The sequence below is a fragment of the Centrocercus urophasianus genome, unplaced genomic scaffold (genome assembly GCF_019232065.1).
Source record: "Centrocercus urophasianus isolate 14NV4802_14NV808 unplaced genomic scaffold, USGS_Curo_1.0 seq_43, whole genome shotgun sequence".
Taxonomy (NCBI): Eukaryota; Metazoa; Chordata; class Aves; order Galliformes; family Phasianidae; genus Centrocercus; species Centrocercus urophasianus.
Window position 1 is genome coordinate 1,713,577 of NW_024885011.1, and position 25,477 is coordinate 1,739,053.

Below are 25,477 nucleotides of genomic sequence, written 5' to 3' on the forward strand. Positions count from 1 at the left end.
GGGCTGTGTGACAGCATGGGCTGTGTGACAGCATGGGCTGTGTGACAGCATGGGCTGTGTGACAGCATGGGCTCTGACTGTGCTGGCTACACCCACCAGCAGCCCCCAGAGCTTCACACACAGGATTTAATGCTTTTCTGCAGCTCCCACAGTGCATCCTCTGGTGCCCCGTGCTTGGCAGCAGCCTGCTGCCCACAGGTGCTGTAACGCAGCTCGAGGAGCGCATCCTCTGCAACGTACCAGGATGCTATGATGGAGCTGAGGGAATCCAGCACTTCAGAAGCTGTCAGGCGCTGCTGCGGATCCAAGACGAGCAGTTTTCGGATCAAGCACACAGTGTTCTCTGAGACCCGACCATCCCTGGGGAAACAACGTGCGGTGAGGCCGGGTCTGAGGCGGGCAGCGCCAGCAGCAGGAGGCGTGGGGCAGAGCTATGAGAGCTCTGAGCCAAGAGAGGCAGGATCAACCCGGGGCTGAATCCCCAGCCCTGCAGCACGAAGCCTTCCTCGCTCTTACAGCACGTCCCGGCTCTGCTGCTGCTCCCAACCTGCGGCCTCTGCGCTCGCACCAGCTGTGAGCCTGGGGGGCTGGGGCTGAGCCCACCGGTGGGGTAGGGGGCTGAAGGTGGTACTCACTCAGGGATGGTGTACTCGGCAGCCTTGATTTTGCGGAAGAGCTCCTGAGGTATGCTGTCATAGAAGGGGAACTGGCCATAGAGCATGGTGAAGAGCACGACGCCCAGCGCCCACATGTCGCTGGGTTTGCCGCGGTACGGCCGACCTGCAGGGGGGGAGAGGAGGTGGAAGCACCAGGGTTGGTTACTCTGCAGCACGGGAGGATCACATCCTGGGCTGCTCCACCTTTGGAGGCGTTGCACCCTCATGCAGCAGCACCTGGCACCTCTGGAAGGTGCCAACAGACAGAGCACAGCTGCCAACCCTTCCTCTCCCAGGAGGGCTTTCCACACACCAACAGCTCTGATGCCATCACAGATGAGAACTCAGGCACCTTTTGCTGCACTGACACCCGGCAGCACTCCTGCAGGGAAGCTGCCCACCCGGCAGCCACGCAGCGCTGCTCAAACTGAGCACACAGCACATCAGCCAACAGAAGCAAGCGTGAGGCTCAGAGCTTGAGCTCCAGTGCTGCACCGCAGCATAGGATGGAGGGAACGGCTTCCTCTGAGTCACGCAGTGAGTCACTGCTGCAGCATTTGTTATTTGTACTAATTATTCTCCGCTTTATACGCTCAAAAAAAGGCACCTCTCCCTCCTCCCCCAGCTTTTCCTGCGGTGACATTTCGGCAGCCATAAAACACAAGCCATCTCTTCGCAGAAGACAGCTTCTCCCAGCAACTAAAACAATGATTAATTCTCCAGGCCTTTCAGCTTCCCCTTGCCCAGGAGTATCAGCAACACAGACAGAGGGATGCTCAGATTCTGCAGATGGTGAAGCCTGAGATGTCCCCAAGTAACTTCTGCCTCCAGAGGGAATTTGCAGACTGAGCCACTTTGGGGCAGTTTTGAGGGACACAGGAGCCCCGCAGCAATTGCACAGAGGCCATTCAAAGCACCAGCACAAGCCATCAGATGCAGCCTGGCTGCTGACAGCAGGCCAGCAGGGCTGCGTGGTACCCCAGGTTGGCAGGAAGGAGCAGCTCTGTGCACCCTTCAGACACCCTTCAGCTGAGCAGCAACTGCTCCAAACTCCTGCAAAGCAGTTGGCTTGCATCACCCATCTGGTTCCAGGGGCCTCAGGATATCCTGAAGAACAGGAAAGGTCTGCAAAAAGCATGAATTCCATCTCCCTGTCAGCCTCTGCCTCCCTTCCTGGCCTAGGAGGAGAAGGGAAGCAGCCTCAGACCTGCCTGGCAGATGGTGATGGAAGAGCTCAGTTGCGTTGGCTTCTGCTGCCTGTAAACCTGAGTGTGAATTTACTGGGGTGGCCTACTGGGCCTTGCACACTGAGCAGAAAAGACCAGCTCCCTCTGAGGGTATCTCCATATAGGACTGCTTGGGAGACTGCAGACTGGTAAGGGATGACTCAAATCTTCTGCAGAGGTGCTCTCAGTGCTCAAGAGAAAGAATGGCAGGGATTCTGTGAGGGCAGCTGTCCTGCACTGCAGACTGGCACAGGAATGCTGGCTGCTGGTGTTCAGGTTTTAGGCAGTTTCCCATCCTAACACGTGAGGCTCTACAGACAGCTCCAAACAAAAGCAATTCTATCTGCAGTCAGTGGGAAGACTCCACACTGTGAGCTAATGCTTAGTAACCAGAGTCTATGTGGAGAGAAACTTCTAACATGTGGCCCCAGCTGTAAATGCAGCCACCAACACCACAGGTCAGCTCAGCTGGATGAGAGCAAACCCAGAAGCCCAGTGTCTGCTTGAGCCACTGCTCAGCTACAGGCAGCACACAGCCAGCAGGGCAAATCTTACAGCCTACAGAACCTGCTGCAGCAGCTGAACAGGAACCCCACCTGCTGCTGGAAGTTCCAGGCACTGAAAACAGTTAAATGCCATCAGGGAAAGCTGCTTTCCCTCTCCTGAGGAGCAGACAAGCTGCAGGCCAAGGACAACGCTGCCCTGATCATTTTATTTTTAAGCAACTCCTCGCAGTCAGCCCAGCAGCTGCCCACAGGGTCAGCAGATCCCTGCAGGGAACACGGAGCTGCTGCAGCACCTGCAGCTCAGGGATCAGCTGCCCTCACAGCAGGGTGAGGAGCCACAGAGAGCGGAAGATGCGTTAAAGCAGGGCTGGGAAAGCGGCAGCACGGAGGACAGGACGCCTACCGCTGAGCACATCGGGGCTGATGTAGGCAGGGCTCCCCCGCTGGTCCTTCAGAAGGTCATCCTCACTCACCAGGTGCTTCCCCAGGCAGAAGTTGGTTATGGTTATCCGATGAGTCCTGGGAAGAAGCAGAGGGATGGGTGAACAAGGAGCACGTGTGATGGGCCCCAGGAAGCCTGCTACACTGTGAGCATGGGGTTGGCAGCAGCAGGTAATATGATTTTCAAGGGAAGGTGAACTCGTTCTGGAATGACCACCACCTTTCAACTTCCATGTCACTCGGTTTGGCTCTCAATGCACAACTCACTGGACTGAGCAGAAAAGCTGCCTTCTTGAAAAAGACACCGACTTCTGTGTTCTTGAGCAATATCACACCATGGGAATCGACAAGCATGAATGAAGTCAGTCAAAATACCCAAGAAGCACTCCCAACAAATCTAACAGACAAGTGAAACAAAACCAAGTGTGGGCTGCCAACAGAGAGCTGATTATTAAGGCGGACAGACTTGTTTCAGGAGTGCAAGAAGTCAGAAGAGCTCCCTGGCTGAACAGCAACGTGGCATTTGGGAAAGGCTGACTTAGAAGACTGACTGTTCTGAAGGACACTGAAGTGTTCAGGGCTGCTTCCTTTCTTTCAGTCCCTCAGATGTGACCTTCTCCCACCCTTCCAGGCCGCTCACTGCTTTGCAGCCTGCAGCTCTTCCTCACCACAGCTGACGTGCAGCTCTGCCTGCAGGTATCTGCACTGCATGCTCTGCCTGCAGCAGGAGGGCAGCTCTGCAGGGATCCTTTATGAAGCACCCTTCAGCTGCCTGCTCCTAGCAAGGAGGCATCAAACAAGCAAGCAGAAGAGATTTTTCTTGAAGTAGCTATATAAAAAAAAATCTCAGTGTGGAGGCAACCCCACAAACCATCACCTGCTGTGCGTGGGGTGGGGAGAGCAACAAGTTCAACCTCGGTAGGCAAAACCTGCTTGCTTTCAAACAGTATTAGGGAGGAGAAAAAGAGCAAAGCAAGCTGCAAACACAGAGGATCCACTTGCTTCCTACAGACTGGGAGCCTGAGGACCCAAAGCCTTCCAAGCTTTTATTCATTCCACAGTTAAAAAAAAAAAAAAAAGACAGTGCGAAAAGAGGGATTCCACTCATTCCTAAGGCGAGTGCAAAATATTTAGCCAGTAATGTAATGCTGAAGAATACAGCAACGTATCTGAACTGGAACCAGCCTGCCAGCTGAGCAACTGCACAAATAAGAGACACAAAGCTGCAAGGAGCAGCCAGCAGTGCAGCCCAGCCCGGCCGCATCCCGCTGGCACTGCGGCTGTGTCCCATGGGTGCATCGCTGTGCTGTGCTGAGCCCTGCACCAAGCAGCTGATGGGAACAAGGAAGCCACTTCAAGAGCACGTCCAGACAGAAGAACTTTGTTTAGATAAGTAAATATTTTGCTGCTAGCAAAAACACAGCAGCAGAGCAGCCAGAGGTGGAACGGCGCTGTGATTACAGTGCAGACTGCAGCGCTGGGAATTCCTGCAGCAGGACGGGAAGTGAATGCCACCAACAGAACCATCTCACATGTTTCAGTTCCTTCTCTTTTGTAAGAACCATTTCCCTTACAGGTTTCTGGATTACTATCAAACCTGGCTTTCAGAAGCCAGAATCCAACAGGAAATGCTGACAAGAGGTCACCAAGTGTTACACAGACAGAACTGCCTGCATCAGGCTCGATTCACTGCTGGAGATCAGCTTATCTAACTCTGAACTGGATCTGCATTTTCCAGCAGCTCCTTTCCAAGCCCCTCAGCCTTCTCACAGAGCACTCTCATTCTGCAATGCCTCCAGCTCTGTTCCTACAAAACATCTGCTTCAGGGTAGGAACCACAAAGGGGCTCTCCAGCACACTTACCTTTTGTTTAGCACCATGTTTCCTAGTTTCAAGTCTCTGTGCACAATATTTTTCTGAAAAATACATAATTGTGTAACATGAGCAAAGGCATTTTGGTCTGAATTTGATGCTTACATAAAAGCACTCAGCATCTTTTTTTTTTTTTAATTTGAAATGAGGCTGTCTTCTTTCTCAGAGTACAAAAACACAGGTGGGGAACACTCACCTTCTCAGACAATTTCTTCTAGATGTAAAGGAAGGAAGGCAGAGCTGGCTCTAATATACAGCAGAACATTGAGTGGCAGCTATGTTAAAATAACCACAACACCTGAAGTCATCCCAGTATAAAAGCATGACACCAAGAAGCTTGGAACACCCAGGCTTAAAGATGGAAGCTCCTTTCCATAGGGTCAAACAGCAGCAGAATCTATTCTTGCTGCAGGAACTCACAGTAGATAGATGGTAAATTCAACCTGAGCTTTTAGCTCAGCAGAAGCAATTCTTACAGTCAGATGCATCGTGCTTCCAAGGGAAACAGCCTGAAGTGCCTCCTGCAGCCGATCAGCCTCTGCTCTCCTCCTCGACCACCACCTTTCTGGGATCACAGCTCACCTGAGCTGCCCTGAGCCCAGCTGGCCCTTCTCCATGCTACATCATCACTGGAAACCAAAGGAGAGGGGAAGCTCCCATGGCCTGGGGCCCGAGGGCTGACCCAGAACGCAGCCACTGACACACAGCTCCATCCTTTCCAACCTTCCCACCGCCCACAAGAGGAAGTTTTAAGATACCTAACATGGGAAAACCAAGTCTCCCAGCCCTGAAAGGGAAAGCTCTCACCTTATGTAATGCTTCCACCACTCGTACCACATCATAAAATATCACCACCGTCTCTCGCTCGCTGAGCCTCTTCTCCTTAATGACGTAGTGCTGCAGGTTGATCAGATCTGCTGTTTTGTCACTGAAATCATGAGCACAGAGGCAGTCTAACACGAGGCAAATGCGCTTCTTCATTTTTCTGACCATTCTGTTGGCTTCCAGATCTTCTATAATTTCGCAAGCTCGGTCCTGCAGGGAAGCAAACACATGAGCAATGGTTCAGGCAGCTATCAGACAGAGCACCAGAAAATAAATACAGGCTGATCCCAGAATAAGTGGAAGCAATTACAGGGCTTGATCTTGGTCCCAAGTGGGGATTTCAGAGAGATGATGCATGATCTCTGCTTGGAGAAGCCAGAGAAAGTCTGTGCTCTTTGCTCACATGTGTACAGCAGTACTGACAGCGAGACATGCAGCTTCAGGTAAAACCTAAACAAAGCCCGTGGCAGCTCAGACTGAACACTCCAGATCATTAATAAGCAGAAAAATTAGCAGATCCTTCGTAACGCTAAGCAGGACACAACCAAATTGGACGTTTCCTTTATTTAAGATACAGCACAGACAGCCTGGAGTGAAAAGTCTGTTGGCAAAACGTAACCAGCATGCAAAGCAACACCAGCATCCCAGTGGTAACTCCAATCCACGAGCAGCCCTGAAGGTGGTAGCAGCACGTTCACTCGCTGGGGATGCTGATCAGCACATCCAGTGGTTCATTTTAACACACCAAAACAGCTCCTTGGCACCTCACTCCTTCTTACCAGCCATCATAAAGCAGTAGAGAGACCAGAAAACACAACCTCCGTTCTGAAGGGCGCTCTGTGAGCACGAGTTAATTTGCAGGGAGTTAATAAAGCAGGGAGGCAGCCCATAAATGTCATCACACCAGGCTGACAGGCTCCAGGTGCACTATGATAGCAGTCACTGTCAAACCATGAGTATCAGAGGGCGTGCTGAGCACCTCCACTCGTCCTCACACTTCCCAAATCCCAACCCTGTTATGTCACACTTCACACCCCAAAGGCCCTGCCACAAACGTGCTTGTTTGAAGCAGTGCTGAGGAACCTGGGTGTGCTGGGAACTCTCTGTGCACCAGAAGAGGGTCAGCACCAACTGCACAACACACAAAAGCAGCTCGAGGCAGCAGCAATGGCCAGCACTGCCCTGAGCTGCACAGTGACCAGCTGTACCTGGAAGAGCCCATGGTGATGAACCACTCCTTCCTGATTGTGGAGCAGGGAAAGGAGAGAATACTCCGTGTGCAGCAGCATCTTGCCCTGTCGCTCTTCCTGTGTTTCTATTCCTTTATCCCCCCTTTCTTCTAAGGTGAGAATCTTCAGGGAAAAGGAAAAAAAAAGACTTTTACAACTCCCAGCAGAAAAATAAAAAAGAAACGCCCCCAAAGCTCTCTCACATTTTAAGTAACCACGTGGATACTTAACACTTGGGTGTAATTACTCTGGTATCTGTGCACTTGAGACAAGCCTGTCTGAGTTAAGAGCTGCACAGAACGCATAGCATGAGCCTGAATAACACAGAAGAGGCTCATGTGGTTTCTGCCAATACCCCAAGAGGCCCTTCCTGCTTTGGTGCAGCACAGGAGACCATTGGGAGAGCACTGCAGAGCCCCAGCTCAGAGCCAAACCCGAGCCCAGAGCGATGCCTGCAGAGCTGCCCTGCTGAGGGTTCAGCAGCCAATTCCCTCTGCTCAGCCTGCACCACATTGCACCAAGCACTGTCATGGGAGCAAGAGTCAGAGAAGAGCTGGAGCCCCTGCACTTTGCTTACCTTTAGCTGATAGAAGTCATCTGTCCCATCCTTCCTTGCCAAACACTGAACAATACTTGGCACAGGGGAGTTACCTAAACGTGGACCTAACAGCACAAAGCAAAAACAGACTTGTTTTCCTCAAGCAGCAATGACTAATTCAGGGTTACATCAGTATCCAAGTGTCACACAGTTTACGTTAGCTTAAATCAAGCTCCTTTTTCTCAGGACACCAAGAGTCCTTCTGCAAACCATGATCTCAAGACAACAATGAAACCACTGTGGACAGTGTTTTAAGTTGTCAACTGCAGAACCATTAAGCAAAGAAGAAAAGTCACACATAGCACAGCTCTGCTGTGGAATTCCCATTTCTGCATGCCTGAACCATACAACTTTTACATCATACACCAACAACACCCCTGGCAACTGCTGCTACCACTCCTCCCAACCCAACCACCAGCTCTGCAGGGGCTCTCAGGCACATGCATCACTCCACGCTGCAAGTTAAAATGAACAGAGGACACTGTGTCAAGCCAGCTAGCTGATTGCTGCTGGTTTCCAGCTGAAAATCCATCATTTTTTAGCACTTTGTGCAACTAGTTCCAAACCAGCAACTGCTCTAGCAGCTCTCAAAGCCAGCAGAGCAGCCTTGCCCAGGCATACATCCCCTGTAACAGTCACTGTGTTCTTGAGCAGCCTGATAGCACGTTTCAGGCAAACTGGGTTAAACCCATCCCCAGAGCTCTGACCAAAAAGCTTCCTGAAGTTGCTTTTAAACAAACTTTAAGAACGTAGTTTAATAAAGCAAAGAAAATAAAAATTAGGAGCAAGGGTTCAAGTTTATCTTCAAAGACAGGCGTGCCTTGCTGTGCTGGTGCCACTCGTGTCCCTGCCTGACTGGCTACAGAAGCCCCACGACTGCTGCCCTGTGATGCCAAGGGAGCTGCCCAGCTGTGAGGCACCAAGTTACAGCTCTGCTTTGCCTTCTGCTTTCAGTTTTGCCATCAGCAGCAATCAGCTGAAAACGAAAGATGAAGAAAACCCCCTCTGCTTACCCAGTATGAAAGGGCCTGCTCTCTTGGCATTATTTCCAGAGATCCCTGTACAAAGAGCTTTTGCCTTAGTGGATGTTTCCCCAGCTCCTCTGTCTGATGCTCGCCGCTTCATCCTTGGCTCTTGGAAGAGAGAAAAGATCACAGTTTGATGAGCGACTGAGTTCATTTCCTTCTGCTATCCCTTATTTCACATGGCAAGGCTTTTGCTTACTGATGTGCTGCCCTGCCTACTCATCCTTCTGCAAAAGAAACAAACAAAACAAACCAAAAAAAAACCCAGCAACCAACCAACACGGCTCATTTACTGATAGGGCTGGAGGCTGGACGCACGCTGAAGGTACAAATCAGCTCTGTTATTCAAAGCAACTTCTCCTAGAACAGAGGTTTGAGAGACGTAGTGGGAACAAGTGAAAACAACGAGAGCTTGCTTGACAGCAAAACCCAGGTCTGTCAATTCACACATTCCAAACCAATGCTGCAGTTCCCCTTCGCATGGGTGCCTCCTTCTGATTCAACCCAGGGAGTTCTGTGCATTCATTCTCAGAGAGGTGGGGGGAGAGGAGGAACTGAGCCCAGATTCATTTCCTTCCCCTGAGCCAAGTCCCAGCCAAGCCCTGCTGAGCTCCCTACAAGCTCACTGCCGACCAAATATTTTGCCTTGCACTTGGTTAAAAAAAGTCCCTGAGTTTCACCAAGGAAGAGAGTGACAAATCACCACGCTGAGGGAAGCTGAGGGAAGCCGGGCCGTTCACCCTCCGGCAGCTCCACCCTTTGTGTGCACACAGCAGTGATCTCATCACATCAATTAGGGAGCAGCATCTGTCACCAAGGTCAGAGATAGCAGCGAAGATAAGGTGAGAAATCCTCCAGCGGATTTACAGCCCCGCGCCGTCGGGTTCCACCACGAGTTTGGATCTTTGAGCGAGAAATCTCCTCCCTGCTCCCCATCACCCCCAGCCCGGTGCTCCCCACAGCCCTGTGAGAATTTCAAGCTACAGCAGGGCAGATTCAGGCTGGACATGAGGAAGAATTACTTTCCAGAAAGGGTGGTCAGGCACTGCAATGGAGGCCCAGGGAGGTGGTGGAGTCACCGAGCCTGGGGGCGTTCAAGGAGAGACTGGATGCGGTGCTGAGGGACGTGGTTCAGTGGGAGCTGTTGGTAACAGGTGAACGGTTGGACTGGATGAGCTTTGAGGTCTTTTCCAACCTTGGTGATTCTATGATTCTATGATCCTCTGCTCTCTGCTGGCAACGTGTGAGTAAGATTTCCACTGGAGAAACCCCACTGCACAGAAACTCTGAGATAAGGAGTGTTGTGCAACGGGAGCCGGGTAGGAAGCTCTGGTGCAAACAGCGTTAGGGTAAACAAAATAATTGGAGGACTCACGTCGTTCAGCATCAACTGTGTCTTCACTCTTCTCCCAAACTAGGTTTTCCAGCGTCTCAGCAGACAGGAGTCCTCACCTCGGAGAAGCCTGGCTGGTTGGAAGGTCGAGGGCTCTGCAACATGGAATGAGATGCACCTGATGCTGGGGGCACAGCTGTGCTCCTGTATTGCCCTCCCTGCCTGCAGGAGGGACAGAGCTGCTGTGACAGAGCCTTCATTGCTGGGAGGAATTACTAAACCACCACAGGAGCTGATTCTAAAAGTTTGGACTTGAACAGAATAACGTTGGGAAAAGGCTGAGAATGATGCACTGAGTTTTACAAATCCTCACTGCAAGTGGATTCCTCTTCACAACCAATGGTCAGCACTACCTACCAGCTCACACCATCCCAAAAGAGTAAATTTAGGACTGAAATCTGATGCTCCAGAACCAGGCCTACACCATCTACACCCCCCAGGCACACCAGCCCACAGAACCCAAAGGGCTCCGGGGGTCCCAGAAGGCACAGAGCACACAGAGTGCTTTCAGTGAAGGTCACAGGGCAAAGGAAGAGCACTGGGACAGCTGCTGTGAGAGAGCAGAGCTGTTCCCTTTCCTGCACGTTGTGTAATCCTGATTAGAGCAGGGAAACTGGTCAAAGGGCCACGGCTTCATTGTGCAAGATCCCGCTGTGCTGCAGCAGGCTGGTGTGGGGCTGGAAGGAGTGCTCTGAGCCAGGGTGGAAGGCACTGGATGCAGAAGCCACAAATGCAGAGCAGGAGGTTCCCAGCTGCTGCTTTCTGCCCACAAATCCATCTCATCCTGAGCTGCACTGATACGAAGCTCTCACTCCAAGGGGCTCCCCTGCCTGAAACACGTGCTACACAAAGCTGGTGCTGCACAGACACAAACTGCATCCTGCAAGAAGCAGCTCCACACAAGTCCAGGCTCAGGATTGCTCCAGGCTGTGAGTGGAGACACCTCAGGGCAGGAGCAGCACGCTGGGACCCAGCTGCCCATTGCCCCACAGCTCCAAGCACAGCAAGGGATCCCAGCACGCTGAATTCCCCCTCAGACACGATGGGCACGGAGCAAACAGGCAGCACCAACCCTGCTGCAACGGAGCGATCCCAACACAGAGCTGTGCTGCATGGAGGAGCAGCTCTGTGCCCACGGCAGCCTCACACTGCTGGGCTTTCCCAGCTCTTAGCACTGCAAAAAACAAAACAAACCCAACCCATTTCAACCCCAGCAAAATCCATCTCAGCACAGCATATCCAAAAGTCCACCAAAGAGCCAGAAGGAGATCCCTCCCAGCAGCACCATGGATGCTCACACGGTGGTTCCCCACTCCCCCCCAGTGCAGGAACTGCTCACAGCCCCGCTCCACCACCTGTGACACCAGCAGGCTCAGACAGGAACACAGGAATTCATCTCTGACTTCTGGTGCAGTGCATGCATCAAAACCTTACTGGGGAAGTGCATTTAGAGCTTCCTACCGCATCGTGACTTCGATAGAACTGTTAATCAAATGAATTTTAGAGGTCCAGACCTAATGTCTTTTCATTAGGTAGCTTAAGGAAATTGTCTAATTCCTGAACTGCCACGCAATGTTCCAGCGCCCAGCACAGCAACAAAGGAAAGCAAGTGGAGGAGGGCTGCCCTGTGCATCTCAGGGCAAGGAACAAGCAGGTCCTGCAGTCCTCTGTTAATAGCAGGAGCTGAAAAAATAGTACCTTTGGGGTGTGAACAGGATTACTCAGCACCGCAGAAACTAGTTAAGGAACTGCAACAGCTGACACAACCTCAGCCGTGCTTTCTGCTGCTTTATCTCACAGGGGCACAAAGTGGGTTTGTCTGTGCTTACAATTTCTGGGGTGATGAGGGAATGCCAAAGGCCGTGGAGCAGTGCTACCGAGGAGCTGATCTCTGCAAGGAAGGAAATGGGGTGACAGAGGGGAGACAGGACAGAGCTGGGGCAGTGGCAGATAACAGAGCCCAGCAGCGTCTGTTGGACAGCTTTGGGTTTTTTGGGAGCCTAACACTGCAACATTTGGTACAGAGCCGGAAAGAACACCAAAAAGCTATGGAAGTTTAGCAGTTCTGCAATAGGAATACAAAGAATTAAAGAAAAAAATCCTCTGGATGACTCAGAGCCAGCAGTACAACCAAACCGTGTTCTGTGCCGTGAGCCCTTCCGGGAAGAGCCGCCTTCTCCAGAGCACACAGCAGCCCTGAGTCACTGATTTCTTGGAAATCCAGAGCCCAGCGAGCTCCTTCCCCCTGCACCAAGTGAGCTCCGGGGGAGGCACAGAGCTGGACTCACTGCACCCCAACCACAGCACTCAGAGCCCCGGGCGCAGGCAGTGCTGGGGACGCACCACCACCCTGCAGTGCCACTTCCATGGGCAGAACCGCACAGGGAGAGGAAATCCCTTCCCAGCCCCAGCAGGGAGTTCCAAAGCGCAGGATTCCAGCGCCGTGACCACGAGCTGGCAGCAGGCTGGGCTGCTCCAAACCCTTCTGATGCATCAACACGAGGGCTCGCCAAGGACTCACGGCTGGGAGTTCCCTGCTGGGTTACACAAACACCGATTCCAGCTTCATCCCTTCACCCAGCAGCACGGCCACGTCCCTGTGCAGCCCCACGTCCTGGGTGCAGGGGGGAGAGGCGTGTTGCTCTGGGGATTATTTTCGTTTACAGCTGACGTTGCTAGGTGCACAGCCATCCATCAGCACAGCAGGACTTTCCTCACACACACACACACACCAGCGTGTGACTCACACGTGCTGACACTTTTACAGCAAGGTGTGGCTGCTGCTAACAATGCCCCACTCACCAGCCCCAACGAGATAGGGAGAAACACAGACGTCACCCACACGGGTGAATCTTACCACCACGTGAACGTTACTATTGCTTGCAGCGTGAAAGTACATTGATGGATGGTGTAAGTCAAAAAAAAGAGGAAAAAAAAGCACGCTGGTAACCAAACAGGGCTATTTCATATTGAAAGTGACAGCAGCCGGAGAGCAGCCAGGCACGATCCCAATCCGAATGAGAGCAGTGCAGGAATGCAGAGCAGCGCTGAGCCTCTAAATTCAGCGCTCAGCTCCGCAGGCTGAGCACAGCTCGGGCAGAACCTGCAGGGCTGTCCTTCAATGGCTGCATTAAGTGCCTACAGGGCACCTTCGGGAGGCTTCAGGAGGAGACGATTCTGTAATGCCCCGGGGATTAGAAGAAGCCCCTCCTGGAAGCAGTAATGAGCTCTGAGGTCTTTTCCAACCTTAACGATTCTGCTATCTGGCTTTCGCACACCGCCTGCCGCTGCTGCGCGGAGCTTTCACAGGGACCGACAGCTCAGCCTGGGGACGGGCAGCGCTAAGGGACACTGCGCTGCAAGAGTTACTGGAAAACGGTCGAGAAAAGGTTTCGATAGCAAGAAAAAGTCACCGCAGCACTGAGCGAAACCACGGCGCGGGGCTCAGGCGGCTCTGAGACCCCCGGGCCGCCCTCCAAGCGGAGCCGCACGGCGGCACGGAGCTGCGGAACGGCCGTGCGGAGCTGCGACGAGCCCCTATGGAGCCGATCGCACCGCCGGCCCCACCCGCACCGGCAGACCAAGACCCAGACCCGGGGCTGTGACCCCCGCCCCACGCTTCTCCTCCGGCCTCGCAGCGGAGCCGCCGTGCCCACGCGCCGTTCCCGGTCCCTGCCCCAACAATACCGCCGGGCCGCTCATCCCCCTCACGCAGCCGCCGCGCGACCCCGCGCCCGCCCCACCACTCACCCATGGCCCCGGGGCCGGCGCGGCCGCTCCCCGCAGCCCCGCGCGGCCTCCGCTCCGCTCCGCGGCGGCCACCTGACAGCGGAAGTGACGCACGGCCCGGCCCGGCCCCGCCCCAACCGCGTCGCTCCGCCTCCTGGCTGCCGGACCGCCTCCACGCAGGAACGGCGGCGCTGATTGGGCAGCGGGACAGAAGCCGGCCGTGATTGGCAGCGACGAAGGCCTCATGGGAAGCGAGTCTTGATTGGCTGTTGCGCGGAGGCGAGAAATGGAGATTGATTGGCCGATGCTCAATGACTCTCTCCGCTGATTGGCGCCTGCTCTGCCGGCGGATTGGTGGGCAGGTGGGAATTTACGGAGCGCTGCCATTGGAAGAAAGAAGTGTGCGTTCACCGCAAGCTCTGCCCCGCCCACCCGTACATGCGCACTGCCCCACCGCTATGGCAACCGCGGACGGCCGAATCGCTCCTTGCGTGGTCCTCTGGCCAGAACCGGTGCGAGGGCAGCCGGGAGGCTCGGCTCCACGATGCCTGCAGGGCCAGCAGCCCTGCGAATGGGGATGAAGAACAGGAACAGGGCTGGGTGGCAGCTCTGAGCAAAGCACCTCTTTTCCCCTGGCCCCACTGCCTGCCCACAGCCCAGGTTTACCCCTGCACTGCCCTCTCCCCCCCCAGGATCAGGCCCGCGGCTCCCTGCAGCAGCCGGGTCCCAGGGACAGGGGGGCACAGTCCTGCAGAAGAGGCTACAGCCAAGGATCACTGCAGAGCCAGGCATTGTGGCCAAAAGGGCTTTGTTTGAAAGCTGAAAAACCGTAAGAAGAGGGATAGAAGAGTAGCTGCCAGTTGCACAGGGATGGAGCCGAAGATCACCGACCCTTTGAAGTTGGGTTGTTCATTAAAGAAAAACTCGGGTGTCCCACCAAGGAGGCAGCGGGGCTCATTTGTGCTTGGCACGAGGGAACTCCCTCCTGCCCTTGTCGCGGCCCCCGAAGTAGCGCACGCGGTGGATGGCCTGCAGCTGCCGCTCGATGGTGGCCCTGATGTCCACCTGGTCGGGGATGTGCACGTAGCGCACGTTCCTGCCGGCCACGAAGATCTCGTCCAGCTGTGACACCACGCCTCGCCTGTCTGTGAAGGTCACCTGGGCCAGGCGCATGTTCATGAAGGCGTCCACGTTGGCCACCCGTCCCGTGGCCGTGCTCTCATCACGGAGATCCACGGTGGTGACGTGGCCGTGCAGGCCCTGCAGCAGGATGACCAGGCTGTTCTCGGCGATGGTGCGCTCCTTGACTGAATGGCTGACCTCCATGGTGCGGCTGTGGCAGATGAACGGAGGGAGATGCTACGCTGTGCCCCACCAGCACCTCGACCTCCAGGACTGGGCACCAGCACGTGCTTCAGTGCAGCTGTGGAAGCATGGCACGCTCGGGTACGTACACACCTGGCAGTTCCACCAGCCCTCTACACACGGGGGCACGCGCTGCCTCCTCCCCGTGCACACGGAGTGCTCATTACCTCCCTCCCTTCGCTTACCGCGGTGCTCGCTGCTCCCTTCCCTCGCATAACCACCTGCGCGCTGCCCTCGCATCCCCCATCCCGCCTTCTGCACTCCCACCCCGCACACTCAGTTCTCCCATCCAAGCCGCACGCATCCCCTCACCCGCAGGGTTTGCAGCCCCCTCCCTCCGCACATCCCGATCCCCCCCAGCCCAGCTCACCGCCCGGTCCGGCAGCAGGAAGGGGCGGCCTCGCGCGCTGCCCCGCTCCGTCCCGCCCCGTTCGGCCCCGCCCCGCCCGGCGGCTCGGAGGCAGGCTGGGAGGAACGCCTTTAATGGCTCACAGCCCGTCCATCAGCGCCAGCAGGTCCTCGCCCTTCCCGCAGCTCTCCGCGCACGGCTCCGCCACCTCCAGGTCTCCCAGGATTCGCTCCAGCTCCGCTCGCCGCGCCGGCTCCTGCGCAGAGATACGGGCTCAGACCGGCGACGTGTAAAGCTCTTAAGGCGGCGGAGGAGGAGCGCTTAGACTCCAAGTGAATTCACGTACCTCGGTGGCTTCGATGTTCACAACCTTGTAGGATAACTCCTCGGGTCTCGTCAGCGCCGCCTGCCTTGATTGAAAGTATGAAGAGCGCTTTACGTGATGTCATCCTGTCACATCCCACCCATCCCACAGAAGGTCAGCAGCGTTTGTCACCGGTCCGTCCTGAGGATCCTACAGATGAGCGATCTAGACAGCATTCCTGTTTCTACCAGGCAAACTAGGATGCGGATCCCATTTTGGACATTTATCCCTGCTTTGGGCTTTCTAAACGTGGAGCAGTGGAAACACCGCCCTGCCGGGAGGGGGCTGCAGCGCTCCAGCCTAAACGCCTCCTCACCTCCCCTCAGCTTCTCTCTAAACAGGAAAGCTAAGGGGGCTGAAGGCATCTAACGCCTGATCTGTGGCTGGACCTCAGCCCAGACTGAGCCGGTGACCAGCAGTGTCACCTGAAGGCAGTACGAGACCCTGCATCACTGAAAAACCAGGAACACAAATCCCCTTCTTTGCTGAGTCTTTAAAAAAAGTCAGATAAACTGCTCCTCTTTTGTTCCTGCAGGGAATATCAGGACATGGATAAGAAAATACTAAAAAGGCTGCTAATCTGTCCCTAAAAAATCTGTCCCTGTTAAGGATCAGCTTCAGCCTCCAGGCCTTGTCCACATGTCACTACATCTCAAACCCCAGACCAGAACCAGCTCGAGCATACTCTTCCTCTTCATCTGTCATGAATAAATTCAGTCGAAATCCCGTCTCGCTGCCACCAGGTTTCTTGATCTCCAGACCTCCCAGCAGCCTGGCTAAGAAGTTCAGTTCTTCTTTAGCAAGAGGATTTGGGGCTACATTCTCCTGCAGAAAACAGCAATAGGTTCGTTGGTTGGATTACTAGGAAAAAGAGGGCTAGCAAGGTTACCATAATCTAAAATTACATCAGTATGCAGAAACACATTTATGTATTGTTAGTGGCACAGGCAACTCATCATTATCAGTTATATATTCATAAAGTGGTTGCTTGCATTTCTAGACCCAGGACCAGACAGTTTTTCAGCTAAATCAAGGAGCTGTGAAATCAGCAAACCTAGCTTCCCGATTTCTGAAGAAATGAAAAAGAGGAAGCAAGATTTCTGCAGACCACTTCATCAGCTTATGTCTACAATTAGTTAGGAAAACATGCCCATAGCCTCACTCAGACAGCAGTGAGAACTGAGGCTCACAGAGAACTGACGAGGTTTGGAGAGAAACAAATAGGCAGGTACCCCAGAGTACAGACCAAAATGATGCCACTGTTACATGAGAGCAGAAATGAAGCAGAAGACAGAGCAGCTATCTAGTGAATGAGCTGGAGGAGGGCAGTGTGTGCTTGATCAGTGACCACAGCTCTCAAGGGATGGAGGAAACAGAATGTGAAGTCTGATGGGTGTGGTGAAACCCCTCTGCCCTGTGTGACCACCTGCAGACCTTGCTGACACACCTTGCTGCCAGGGTCATGAGTTTTACCAGTGACAGCATCAGAAAAGCATTAACCTTTGCACTGGAAGCCAAGGTTTTGGATGATCCTGACGTGTGTGTCTCTGCTGGCCGACTAACGCTGTACCTGGAGAGAAGAGCACACCAGGAAAACCAACCTGTTATTTATTTGTGATACAGAAATTGCAGGGAGCAGCACAGCACCTAAAAATGACTTCAGGATATTTTTTCTGAGGATTGTAAGCTGCTGAGAGGTTACAGTTCTGTTTTACAGGGTATTGTGGCATTAAAACATGTCAGCAACAAAGCAAGAACATAACTGACTCATTCTGGAAAAGGAAGAATTACCTATGACAAATGTGAAGAAAAAAACAGTAATTCCTTGAATGCAATTAAACTGAATTTCCATTTCACAGAACTCGCAGTGCACAGTGAGCACTATTTTCAGTCATGAATCAAACTGTGGCTCCTTCTCACAGCTGTTTATGCACACTTAGCTGGGTGTTGTGTTTTACACAATGGCTTTGTGAAGTAGCCAAGCTAGCTGATAATGCCAGAGATGCAAGAAATAAATACACGAGGCTGAAGACACGCTTCTGAACAAACCCATCATCAGTGTTCACTCTGTATTTCTATGTAGGACAAAAATGACTTACATGTTTGTTCCAAGTTTGAGGACTCTGTCTCCATAAAGCTCAAAAGATCCTTCCCTTTGTGGAGTGACATAATTTCCACCAGTGGTGAACTCGCTTCTTTTAACTTCATCTCCATTGCAATTAAACATCCTTAAAAACAACCCAACATTGAAACAAATTCAACAGATCTGTTCCTGATTTTCAGCACTGTACCCTTTGCTTACTGTACAAAAAAAAGAAAAGGGAATAAAACCCTATTCTGTACACTGGTAAACACCTGTTTTAAAGGAGAAAGGACTAATAGCTAATTTACTGGAATAGGGAATGGCAGACACACAGTTAGCATCTCACTGCTGGGTCGCTTAGTGCCAGACTTGCTTTATCAATAGCTCACTGGAGTTCAGCTATCCTTGCAACAGCAGAGACACTCTAAGCTTCTGGCACTAAGTGCTCCTTGCTGAGCAGCCACACATGCAAGGCACTGCAAACAGTATTCACCTGATGACTCCTGGTACTTCTGTACCCCAAGGAACAGGGCCTGATATTGGCAGCACAAAGCGACCATTCGAGTTCTGCACTTTATCCTTCAGAAAGATGGAGACCTGCAAAAGAACATTCCATCCTCTAGAGACTCAGTTACATGTCTTCTGTTCCGAGTTCTCTGAAGTCTTCCTGCCTAGACTGGGATTGGTTTCCTAGAGATTCTGATGTGCCTGGGCTGAAGCCAGCAGTGTATTACTGTAGTGCAGAGGACAGGCACATTTGATCCAGTATGAAAAGAAAAGTGTGCCCTTCATGCATCTGAGTATGAGCAATTAATTTACAGAGCATCAAGGCCCATGGCCTGAAGTTTGAGGTCCTTATTTCCATATCAAGTGTCTACAAAAAAACATGTACTAATGAAAACCTGAATCAGAAATTATTCTACACAGTCACCTGTGAAATAAACAGGTAATTAGGAGTGGGGGTTTTTTTCCCCCAGGACATGTTAGAATTATTCAGTATTATTGTACTAAATGTGCTCAGCATGTGAAATCATGAAGACTGAAGTTACAAGCACATCGAGATGACCGAAAACCTTAAGCACCAAAACCAAATGCAGTGTGATTATAATGAGACACATCCATATTCTAACCAACCAGTTACACTGGGCTCTTACCCTTATGTGCATGTCCTGAAAAAAAATGAGGAGCGTTTGCCTGATGAGCTGAAATTCACCAGCAGAGAGACAGCTGTACACCTGGAAGAGAAACAGCCCGAGGTGAGGCGTTGTGAGGGAGCCATGCTGCTGAATCATGCTTGGTACGTGCAGCTCAAGCTCTTGAGTACATGGATCAAGCTCCACTCTCAGTGGGGCACTGCCTGATGCAGCAGTTAGTCTCTAAGACCAACCTGGAAGAGGAAAATCCGTGTGTTCCACCATCCTGCTAAGGGTTCTCACCTCAATCAGCTGTCGGAAAGTTTCATCCACTTGGTTCAGAATGCCAGGGGCATCACAGATGAAATCTTTGATGGCATCCAGGTGATTGAACGTGACCAGCAGGATGTCTTTGGGCCGGGGACACAGCAGGACTTGGTACTTGAAAGCCATAGTCATGAGATCATACAGCTGCAAAGCAACACGGGAGGTTTTGGTTCCATTGCAACACACACAGCAACGATTCCATGCTCATGAAGAAAGGGTTCTGAACATTCTTTTCTTTTAACACCTGCTTAAGGGTAAGGAAAGCATTTTAGCTTTGTTTCCCAAGGAAATGACACCTCTACAGTGACACTGCTGTTGCTCCCTGGGTCTCTCCAGCAGTCTTTAGCACTGCTGGCAGTTTCAACACTAGTGACCCAGGGTACAGCTCTGACAGGTAAGCGAGCTCCTGTGACTTCTTTCTTTTACCACCAGATATGCTGTTTGCAGGCAAGAGTTCTTCTGCCTATCATTGAAAATAGTGAGTGTCAGCACAGAAATGTATATATATTTACATATACATATAGACTTTTTGTATATTAAAAATCTGATGAAGATTGCTTACTGAACCTCTTAAAATCACTTGCATGTGAAACTCAGTATTTCCACTTAAGGTGCTGAATTATCTGGAACTACTACAGATTTTCTCACCATTTTCTCATCTCAGAGCCATTTTTACAAAGAAATGCAGTGGGAAGAGGTTTGTTACAAAGTGCTTCCAAGTACAGTGACCTGCAAACAGCACAGTGAGCACTGCACAGATCCCAGTTTTACCTTATCCATGCTGGCCTGGTTCAGTCTCATGATTGAAGCATGAGCTAGCCGGTCATACACGGTTCTCAGAGCTTTCTTGGAATAGAGTTCCTGTGGTTTAAACAGCTCTTCCATAAATTTTTTATTGAACATGGTTGTGATGATGTCATTCATAACTGCAAAGACAGAGAGTATCTGTTTCTGCTCCAGAAGCACAGCACTCACCTCATCCTTCCACACAAACCCGATGCTGAAGGCTCCCAGGACGCTTTGGAGACGTGGTGCAGAGCAGCAGCAGGACGGGGAGCACCGTGCCTTAATGCAGGCACTTCTCTCAGTGCCATGTTGTTCTGAGCAAGCAGCAGGATTTCTGCAGACTGTCCCCTGAGGCAGAGATGTTTCTAAGCTGCAGACAACAAACCTTGTTTTGCCAGTGGGAATAAGGCTGAGTTTGTTGTCTTGTTTTTACAGCAACGGCTAGCTCTTTCCTCTTTTAAAATAATTGTGTTTACAGGCTTTGCTGGCATGTATTATCTGGAAAAGCTACAGTTCTGCTTCCTAAGACGACTGTTTTGCATCAGTCTGGGCTTTTTTACACGTATTTTTCACAAACCATAGCTACCTCTCTGTCCCTGTTCCCCTTTTTTGCCCTTAACGCCGTCAGTTTTCCTCTTCTACACAGAAGCCCTGGGATGATTCCAAATGCCCTGAACCAGACAGCTACCAACAGGCGTGCAGGGTGCATTCGCAGCGCTGTGATCGGAGCAGGGCCGGCCGGGAGCTGAGAACAGCACAGTTCAACAGCTGGCACCTCTGCACTTCCTTCCTAGGGCTTCGCTCTGAAGGATGAATTTGGAGGTGGTTACAGGACTTACTGAAGACTCGGAGAGGATCAGGAGCACCCAGTGTGAGGTCTGTGCTCTGCTTCTCAAGCTTTCAGCGCAAAGGAGATAGAGAGCTTTTTTGCAGTGATTCAAGCAGACACAGCAGCCCAGCTTTCCTGCTGGATCCCACGCCTTTGTCACAAATCTGATACATTCTATGGCATCACCATAAACAAGCATTTATTTCTCTATCAAAAAACACTGAAAAAAAAATCAATTTCAATTCACAGAGATTATTGTACAAGCGTGAATTTCCCTAAGCAGATCACTGCTACTGAAGCTTGTAATGATAGCTAATTCTTATGGATTAGGGACATCTCGGGGGAAGCAACAATGAAAAAGCAAAGCAAAGTTAATGTACCACTCACTTCATCTTTTCTTAGATGATTATTACCTCGGGAACACTGCTAGGTCTGTCAGAGATACTGAGCACCTGGACGCTGACAGCTGTTTCTAGAGGGCGAGTGCCTTCTGAAGTGTGGATTAAAAACAAGCCTCATTACCAATGGAAAATAATTCCCTTCTCCTCCACAGATAAATTGGCCACAAAACCACCTCTGCGTGCAGCGTGATGCAAAAATCCTCCCTTCTTCCAGTGGAGAAAAGCAAATACAATGTATTATTATGCATTCAGTTCTGCATGTAGTCAATTAGGACAAAAATAAGAACTTCTGCCTTAGGCTGCAATCAGGAAGAGTTTTTGGTGAAGTTTCCCACACGTGTTGTCTGCACAAAGACTTCTCCATCTTAGGAGGGTCGCTGATAACCAGCGCTGTCAGGAGACAAAACATCTCACAGCGTGCCACTGCAGCTGGAAGATGCTTGGAATGGAATCAGAACTGTGTTAAGCACAGGAGAAGCCTTCAGGATTATCTTCTGAAATTAAAATCTCTTGTATTGGCTACGAAAATCACTGAGAAAGACATCAAATATCAGAGCGAAGGGCAAACCTCACGAGGTGCACTGGATAATGGCAGAGACCTCGGAGCATAGGCAGTCCCTAAGGACGTGCTTACACCGTTCTAACAATGGAAAAGAAATAAAGGAGTGTAGCTCAGGGGGAACGGCACGCCAAGCAACACAGCAGAGAAGCAATTTAGCAGAGGGGGATTTCATCAACCGGGATGGGGAGAGGGAAACCGGGTACAGGCAGTGCGATGGACGGAAGAGAAGCCGAGGCTCGGAGCGGTTTCTGTCGTGTCGCTGCACACTGACACATCTCAGCCTCCTGGGCCGTCACGGGACGCGGCTCGTATGCATGACATGAGAGTGCAGTCTGCACATCTGGATTGTGCTCATGCTTCTCCAAGGACACTCAAGACAGTGAAGGGAATGGTACGAATCCGAGGCGGTCACACATCTGTTTGCAGGGCTCTGTAGCTCCTAACAAAGCTGACACAGGCAGTGCCTCGCTGCTGCCTTCACCTGCAGCCATGGGCTCTGCTGCCTGCTCTGCGTCCATGTTTCAGAGATCATCCCGAGAGCAGGACTCACAGGCTGGGCTTTTTTTCTCTCACAGGAAACACTGAATCGGCAACAAGAGATCAGTTTTTGTGCCTGTACCATCCGAATCTGATAAGGCAGGATTTTATAAAACTTATCTCTGTTTTGGATGTGATACAAGAGGGGAACACGGCATCTTTTACACCTCTGAGATATTAAATGCTGGAAAAGCACGTTCTTACAAACAGCATGCAATGGGAGTGAAGAAGTGGGGGATAAATCCAAGGTATTCCTGTTTACCTTCAGTAAATGTTCAAAACCCAGTAAGGACTTACTTTGAAAAAAACAAAAAGCAAATCATAAGGCTGATGTCTCTTAAAAGGGGGCTGCTTAAAGACACTGGCAGTTCACCTGACAGAATAAAAATGGGATCATTTAAGAGATTTACTTTCTCATCCAGCTGCTTACTGCACCCTGACCCCCACCATTTGCAGGCAGAGCCTAGAAGGAAATCACAAAAACCTGCAAAACCTGAGCTCAGACCATCTCCAGTGATCACTCAAGTCAACATGGGGCTGGCTGAAGCGCGGATAAATGCTCCTTTGTGGTCACTGCTGCAGGGATGGTGACCACTGGCAGGGATGGGTAAGCAGCTGGATGGAAGGGCCTCAGATCTCTCCTGAGTTCACTCTTCAAAACCCTAAGCAGTGAATTAGAAATATCTCAGAGAAATGCAGCATGCAGGTGGCATTCTTGCCAGTAAGCAGAAAAACCTCACAATGCTGACACAATTATTTGCATCCTTGACACGATGTTAGAAAAACTAACACTAGGATTACAGGTTATGATCTCTCTACAGACATCACCTTCATTAAATTGACAAATTGCCTTCTTTTTGTTTTTTAAGTGACACGATTTGGAAATATTCCCTAAATATTTATAGCTAAAGCATCTTTTAAAGAATATCACTCCTCCCTGACACCATCACTGGAGGGCTGCAGAACAGCATACAGTGTGTTCACATACAACGAGCCTCACGTGTGCATGTAGTGGTGTTATCAACTGCATGCAGCCAGATTACAGTACCTCGTTTCCTGTCCACATCTGTCCATTCATCTACACGAAGCATACAAAACAAAAACATCAGTTCAAGAAGTAAGAATGGGAGTTTCAAGGAGGAGAAAAGAAATAAAGAGAAAAAAATATATATCTAACTAATGGTGTTTTTTTTCTCATCAGCGTTCTGTGTTTAGCAAGAAAAAACCCTGCTGTTACCTGATGCCCTTCTGCTATTTGGCATCTTTCAGTTTCAAGGACCACATAAAAGATGAAACCCTGTTCTTCCCCTGGAAAATCCTGGTGCTTCAACACAGCGAAAATTTCACCCTTGACTGAAATTCAGTGGTTTTTTTTTTTTTTGGTCTTTTTTTGGCACTTATTAGTGAACAGTATTTCAGTGAACAGCTTTAAGCAGTAAGAAATGCCTCAGTGAAGATGACATCTCAGTAAAATAGTAGAACTCAAGCTTTCTGCTTTTAAAATACAAAAAGACATGCAGACCTCGTTCAGATACTCACTATACACAGCTAAGTTTAGTCAGAGCTACAAACTGAAGGCTACACAACCAGCAGCAGGGAGGGGGAAGTGCCAGCTCCTCTTCTGAGCACAGCCAGCTCTATCCCACTGTGCACCCCTCCCAAATTACCTTCACAGAATCACAGAATGGCCCGGGTTGGAAGGGACCTCAAGGATCACAAATCTCCAACCCCCTGTCACATGCAGTGCCACCAACCTCCACATTTAATGCTAGACCCAATTTAATACTAGGTTGCCCAGGGCCCCATCCAACCTGGCCTTGAACACCTCCAGGGATGGACGGGGCATCACAGCCTCTCTGGGCAGCTGTTCCAGCACCTCACCACTCTCATAGCAAAGAACTTCCCCTCTACATCCAACCTCAATCTGCCCTCCCTCAATTCAAACCATTTCCCCTTGTCCTGCTGTTATCTCCCCTTTTAAAGAGTTGATTCCCCTCCTGTCTGTAGGCTCCCTTTAGGTACAGAAAGGCTGCAATGAGGTCACCCCGCAGCCTTCTTTTCTCCAGGCTGAACAAGTCCAGCTCCCTCAGCCTGTATTTGTAGGAGAGGTGCTGCAGTCCCCTGATCATCTTCATGGCTCTCCTCTGGACCCTGTCCAACAACTCTCTGTCTTTCTTGTACTGGGGGCTCCAGACCTGGACACAGTAATGCAGATGGGGGCAACCTTCAGTAACACATTCCAACAGCCACTATTAGAAAAACGTTGTGAAATTTATTTCACTCAGAGGGCTTTATTTTCAGACAGCAGAAACATGTGACCAACTTCTGTGACAGAGCTGCGACACCGTGGGGTTGAAACACATCCCCACGGCTCCTTCTGACGACACGCCGCAATGCTCTACGGCTGAGTGATGTTCTATTGCTCTGCCCTTCCACGGTGATCGTATCTGTGCCCATTCCTGCGTTACTACGGGAGTTATTACCAACAAGCTGAGCACGTGGAAAGGAACAGCAGATCTCTGCTGGTTCGGCAGCAGCCTGACAGGAGCAGCGAGGCAGGGCCGGGCCCGCTGCTGAGTGCTTCCGGAGCCCGTCTGCTTCTCCTCACGGCCCGCTGTTGCTCGGGGGAGGCCGAAGCTCGGCCTCAATGCGCGGCCCCCGGCCCGGCCCGGCCCCCACCCCACAGATCCGACGCGGGCAGCCGGGGCTCGGCGAGGCAGCTCACCTTTTCGGGCCTTCTCGCCTGGGATGCTCTGGGCGCGCAGCCGCTGGTCCAGGATATACAGCATCTCTCCGCCCAGGTTGAGGAACAGCAGCGGCAGCGTTCGCACCGACATGGCGCCCGTAGCTAGCCGCCAGCCGCCGTCACCGGGCAACGGCTCAGCCAATCGGAAGGAGCCGTCTTGGCGCGACCAATCAGGAAGCGCCGTCTTGGCAGGTGGACGTTGTGCTGAGCGCTGCGCCGCTCAGCGGGTGAGGGTGCAATGACTGCCATTGAATGCTTTTAGTGCGGAGCTCCGTGCGGTCGTGGCTGCGGCAAGGAACTGCGATGGGACGCTGCAGGAATTGGCTGTTGGACAGCACTGCCCCCCACCAGCTCAGGCTGCCCAGGACCGCGTCCCACCTGCCCCGGGCACCTGCCAGGGATCGGGCAGCCACAGCTTGTCTGGGCAACCAGTGCTAGAGCCTCACCTCCCTGTCATTTAAAAACATCGCTGCCTTCAGAAAGGCACTGGGAACA

At 51.7% G+C, this 25,477-nt stretch overlaps 3 protein-coding genes across 4 annotated transcripts in view; all 3 read right to left on the reverse strand.

Moving 5' to 3' along the window:
- The window catches only part of STK40 (serine/threonine kinase 40), a 15,291-nt gene extending 1,711 nt beyond the window's left edge, over positions 1-13,580 (reverse strand). The window contains exons 1-10 of the mRNA XM_042833987.1: positions 13,522-13,580; positions 9,754-9,866; positions 8,367-8,486; positions 7,333-7,418; positions 6,735-6,878; positions 5,509-5,736; positions 4,693-4,745; positions 2,792-2,907; positions 636-780; positions 241-360 (exon numbers count right to left, since the gene is read on the reverse strand). Of these exons, the coding sequence (XP_042689921.1) occupies positions 241-360; positions 636-780; positions 2,792-2,907; positions 4,693-4,745; positions 5,509-5,736; positions 6,735-6,878; positions 7,333-7,418; positions 8,367-8,478 (1,004 nt within the window). The 5' untranslated portion in view covers positions 8,479-8,486; positions 9,754-9,866; positions 13,522-13,580. The remainder of the gene's footprint in view (positions 1-240; positions 361-635; positions 781-2,791; positions 2,908-4,692; positions 4,746-5,508; positions 5,737-6,734; positions 6,879-7,332; positions 7,419-8,366; positions 8,487-9,753; positions 9,867-13,521) is intronic.
- Positions 13,581-14,273: 693 nt separating this feature from the next.
- On the reverse strand, positions 14,274-15,284 carry LSM10 (LSM10, U7 small nuclear RNA associated). The gene is made up of 2 exons (XM_042834062.1): positions 15,236-15,284; positions 14,274-14,923 (listed from the first exon to the last, which is right to left on the reverse strand). The coding sequence occupies exon 2, from the start codon at positions 14,824-14,826 to the stop codon at positions 14,455-14,457; it is 372 nt and encodes a 123-aa protein (XP_042689996.1). The 5' UTR covers positions 14,827-14,923; positions 15,236-15,284; the 3' UTR covers positions 14,274-14,454.
- A 69-nt stretch (positions 15,285-15,353) lies between these two features.
- OSCP1 (organic solute carrier partner 1) lies at positions 15,354-25,090 on the reverse strand. 2 transcript variants are annotated; one of them, XM_042834084.1, is made up of 11 exons: positions 24,962-25,090; positions 23,285-23,314; positions 19,893-20,047; positions 19,098-19,265; positions 18,816-18,896; positions 18,155-18,258; positions 17,678-17,806; positions 17,079-17,148; positions 16,264-16,403; positions 15,561-15,624; positions 15,354-15,470 (listed from the first exon to the last, which is right to left on the reverse strand). In XM_042834084.1, the coding sequence occupies exons 1-11, from the start codon at positions 25,071-25,073 to the stop codon at positions 15,354-15,356; spliced, it is 1,170 nt and encodes a 389-aa protein (XP_042690018.1). In that variant the 5' UTR covers positions 25,074-25,090. The 2 variants fall into 2 exon arrangements, with proteins under 2 accessions (XP_042690018.1, XP_042690019.1); XM_042834085.1 differs by lacking the exon at positions 23,285-23,314.
- Positions 25,091-25,477: the final 387 nt, after the last annotated feature.

What these genes read in the sequence shown, in the direction of transcription:
- LSM10 (XM_042834062.1), bottom strand. Translation starts at nt 14,826, where the DNA reads ATGGAGGTCAGCCATTCAGTCAAGGAGCGCACCATCGCCGAGAACAGC.
- OSCP1 (XM_042834084.1), bottom strand. Translation starts at nt 25,073, where the DNA reads ATGTCGGTGCGAACGCTGCCGCTGCTGTTCCTCAACCTGGGCGGAGAG. An exon ending in GAAGTACCAGGAGTCATCAG is followed by an intron (nt 17,807 to 18,154) that starts GTGAATACTGTT and finishes GTTGTTTTTAAG; the next exon opens with GATGTTTAATTGCAATGGAG. An exon ending in ATGACAGATGAAGAGGAAGA is followed by an intron (nt 15,625 to 16,263) that starts GTATGCTCGAGC and finishes CTTTCAATCAAG; the next exon opens with GCAGGCGGCGCTGACGAGAC.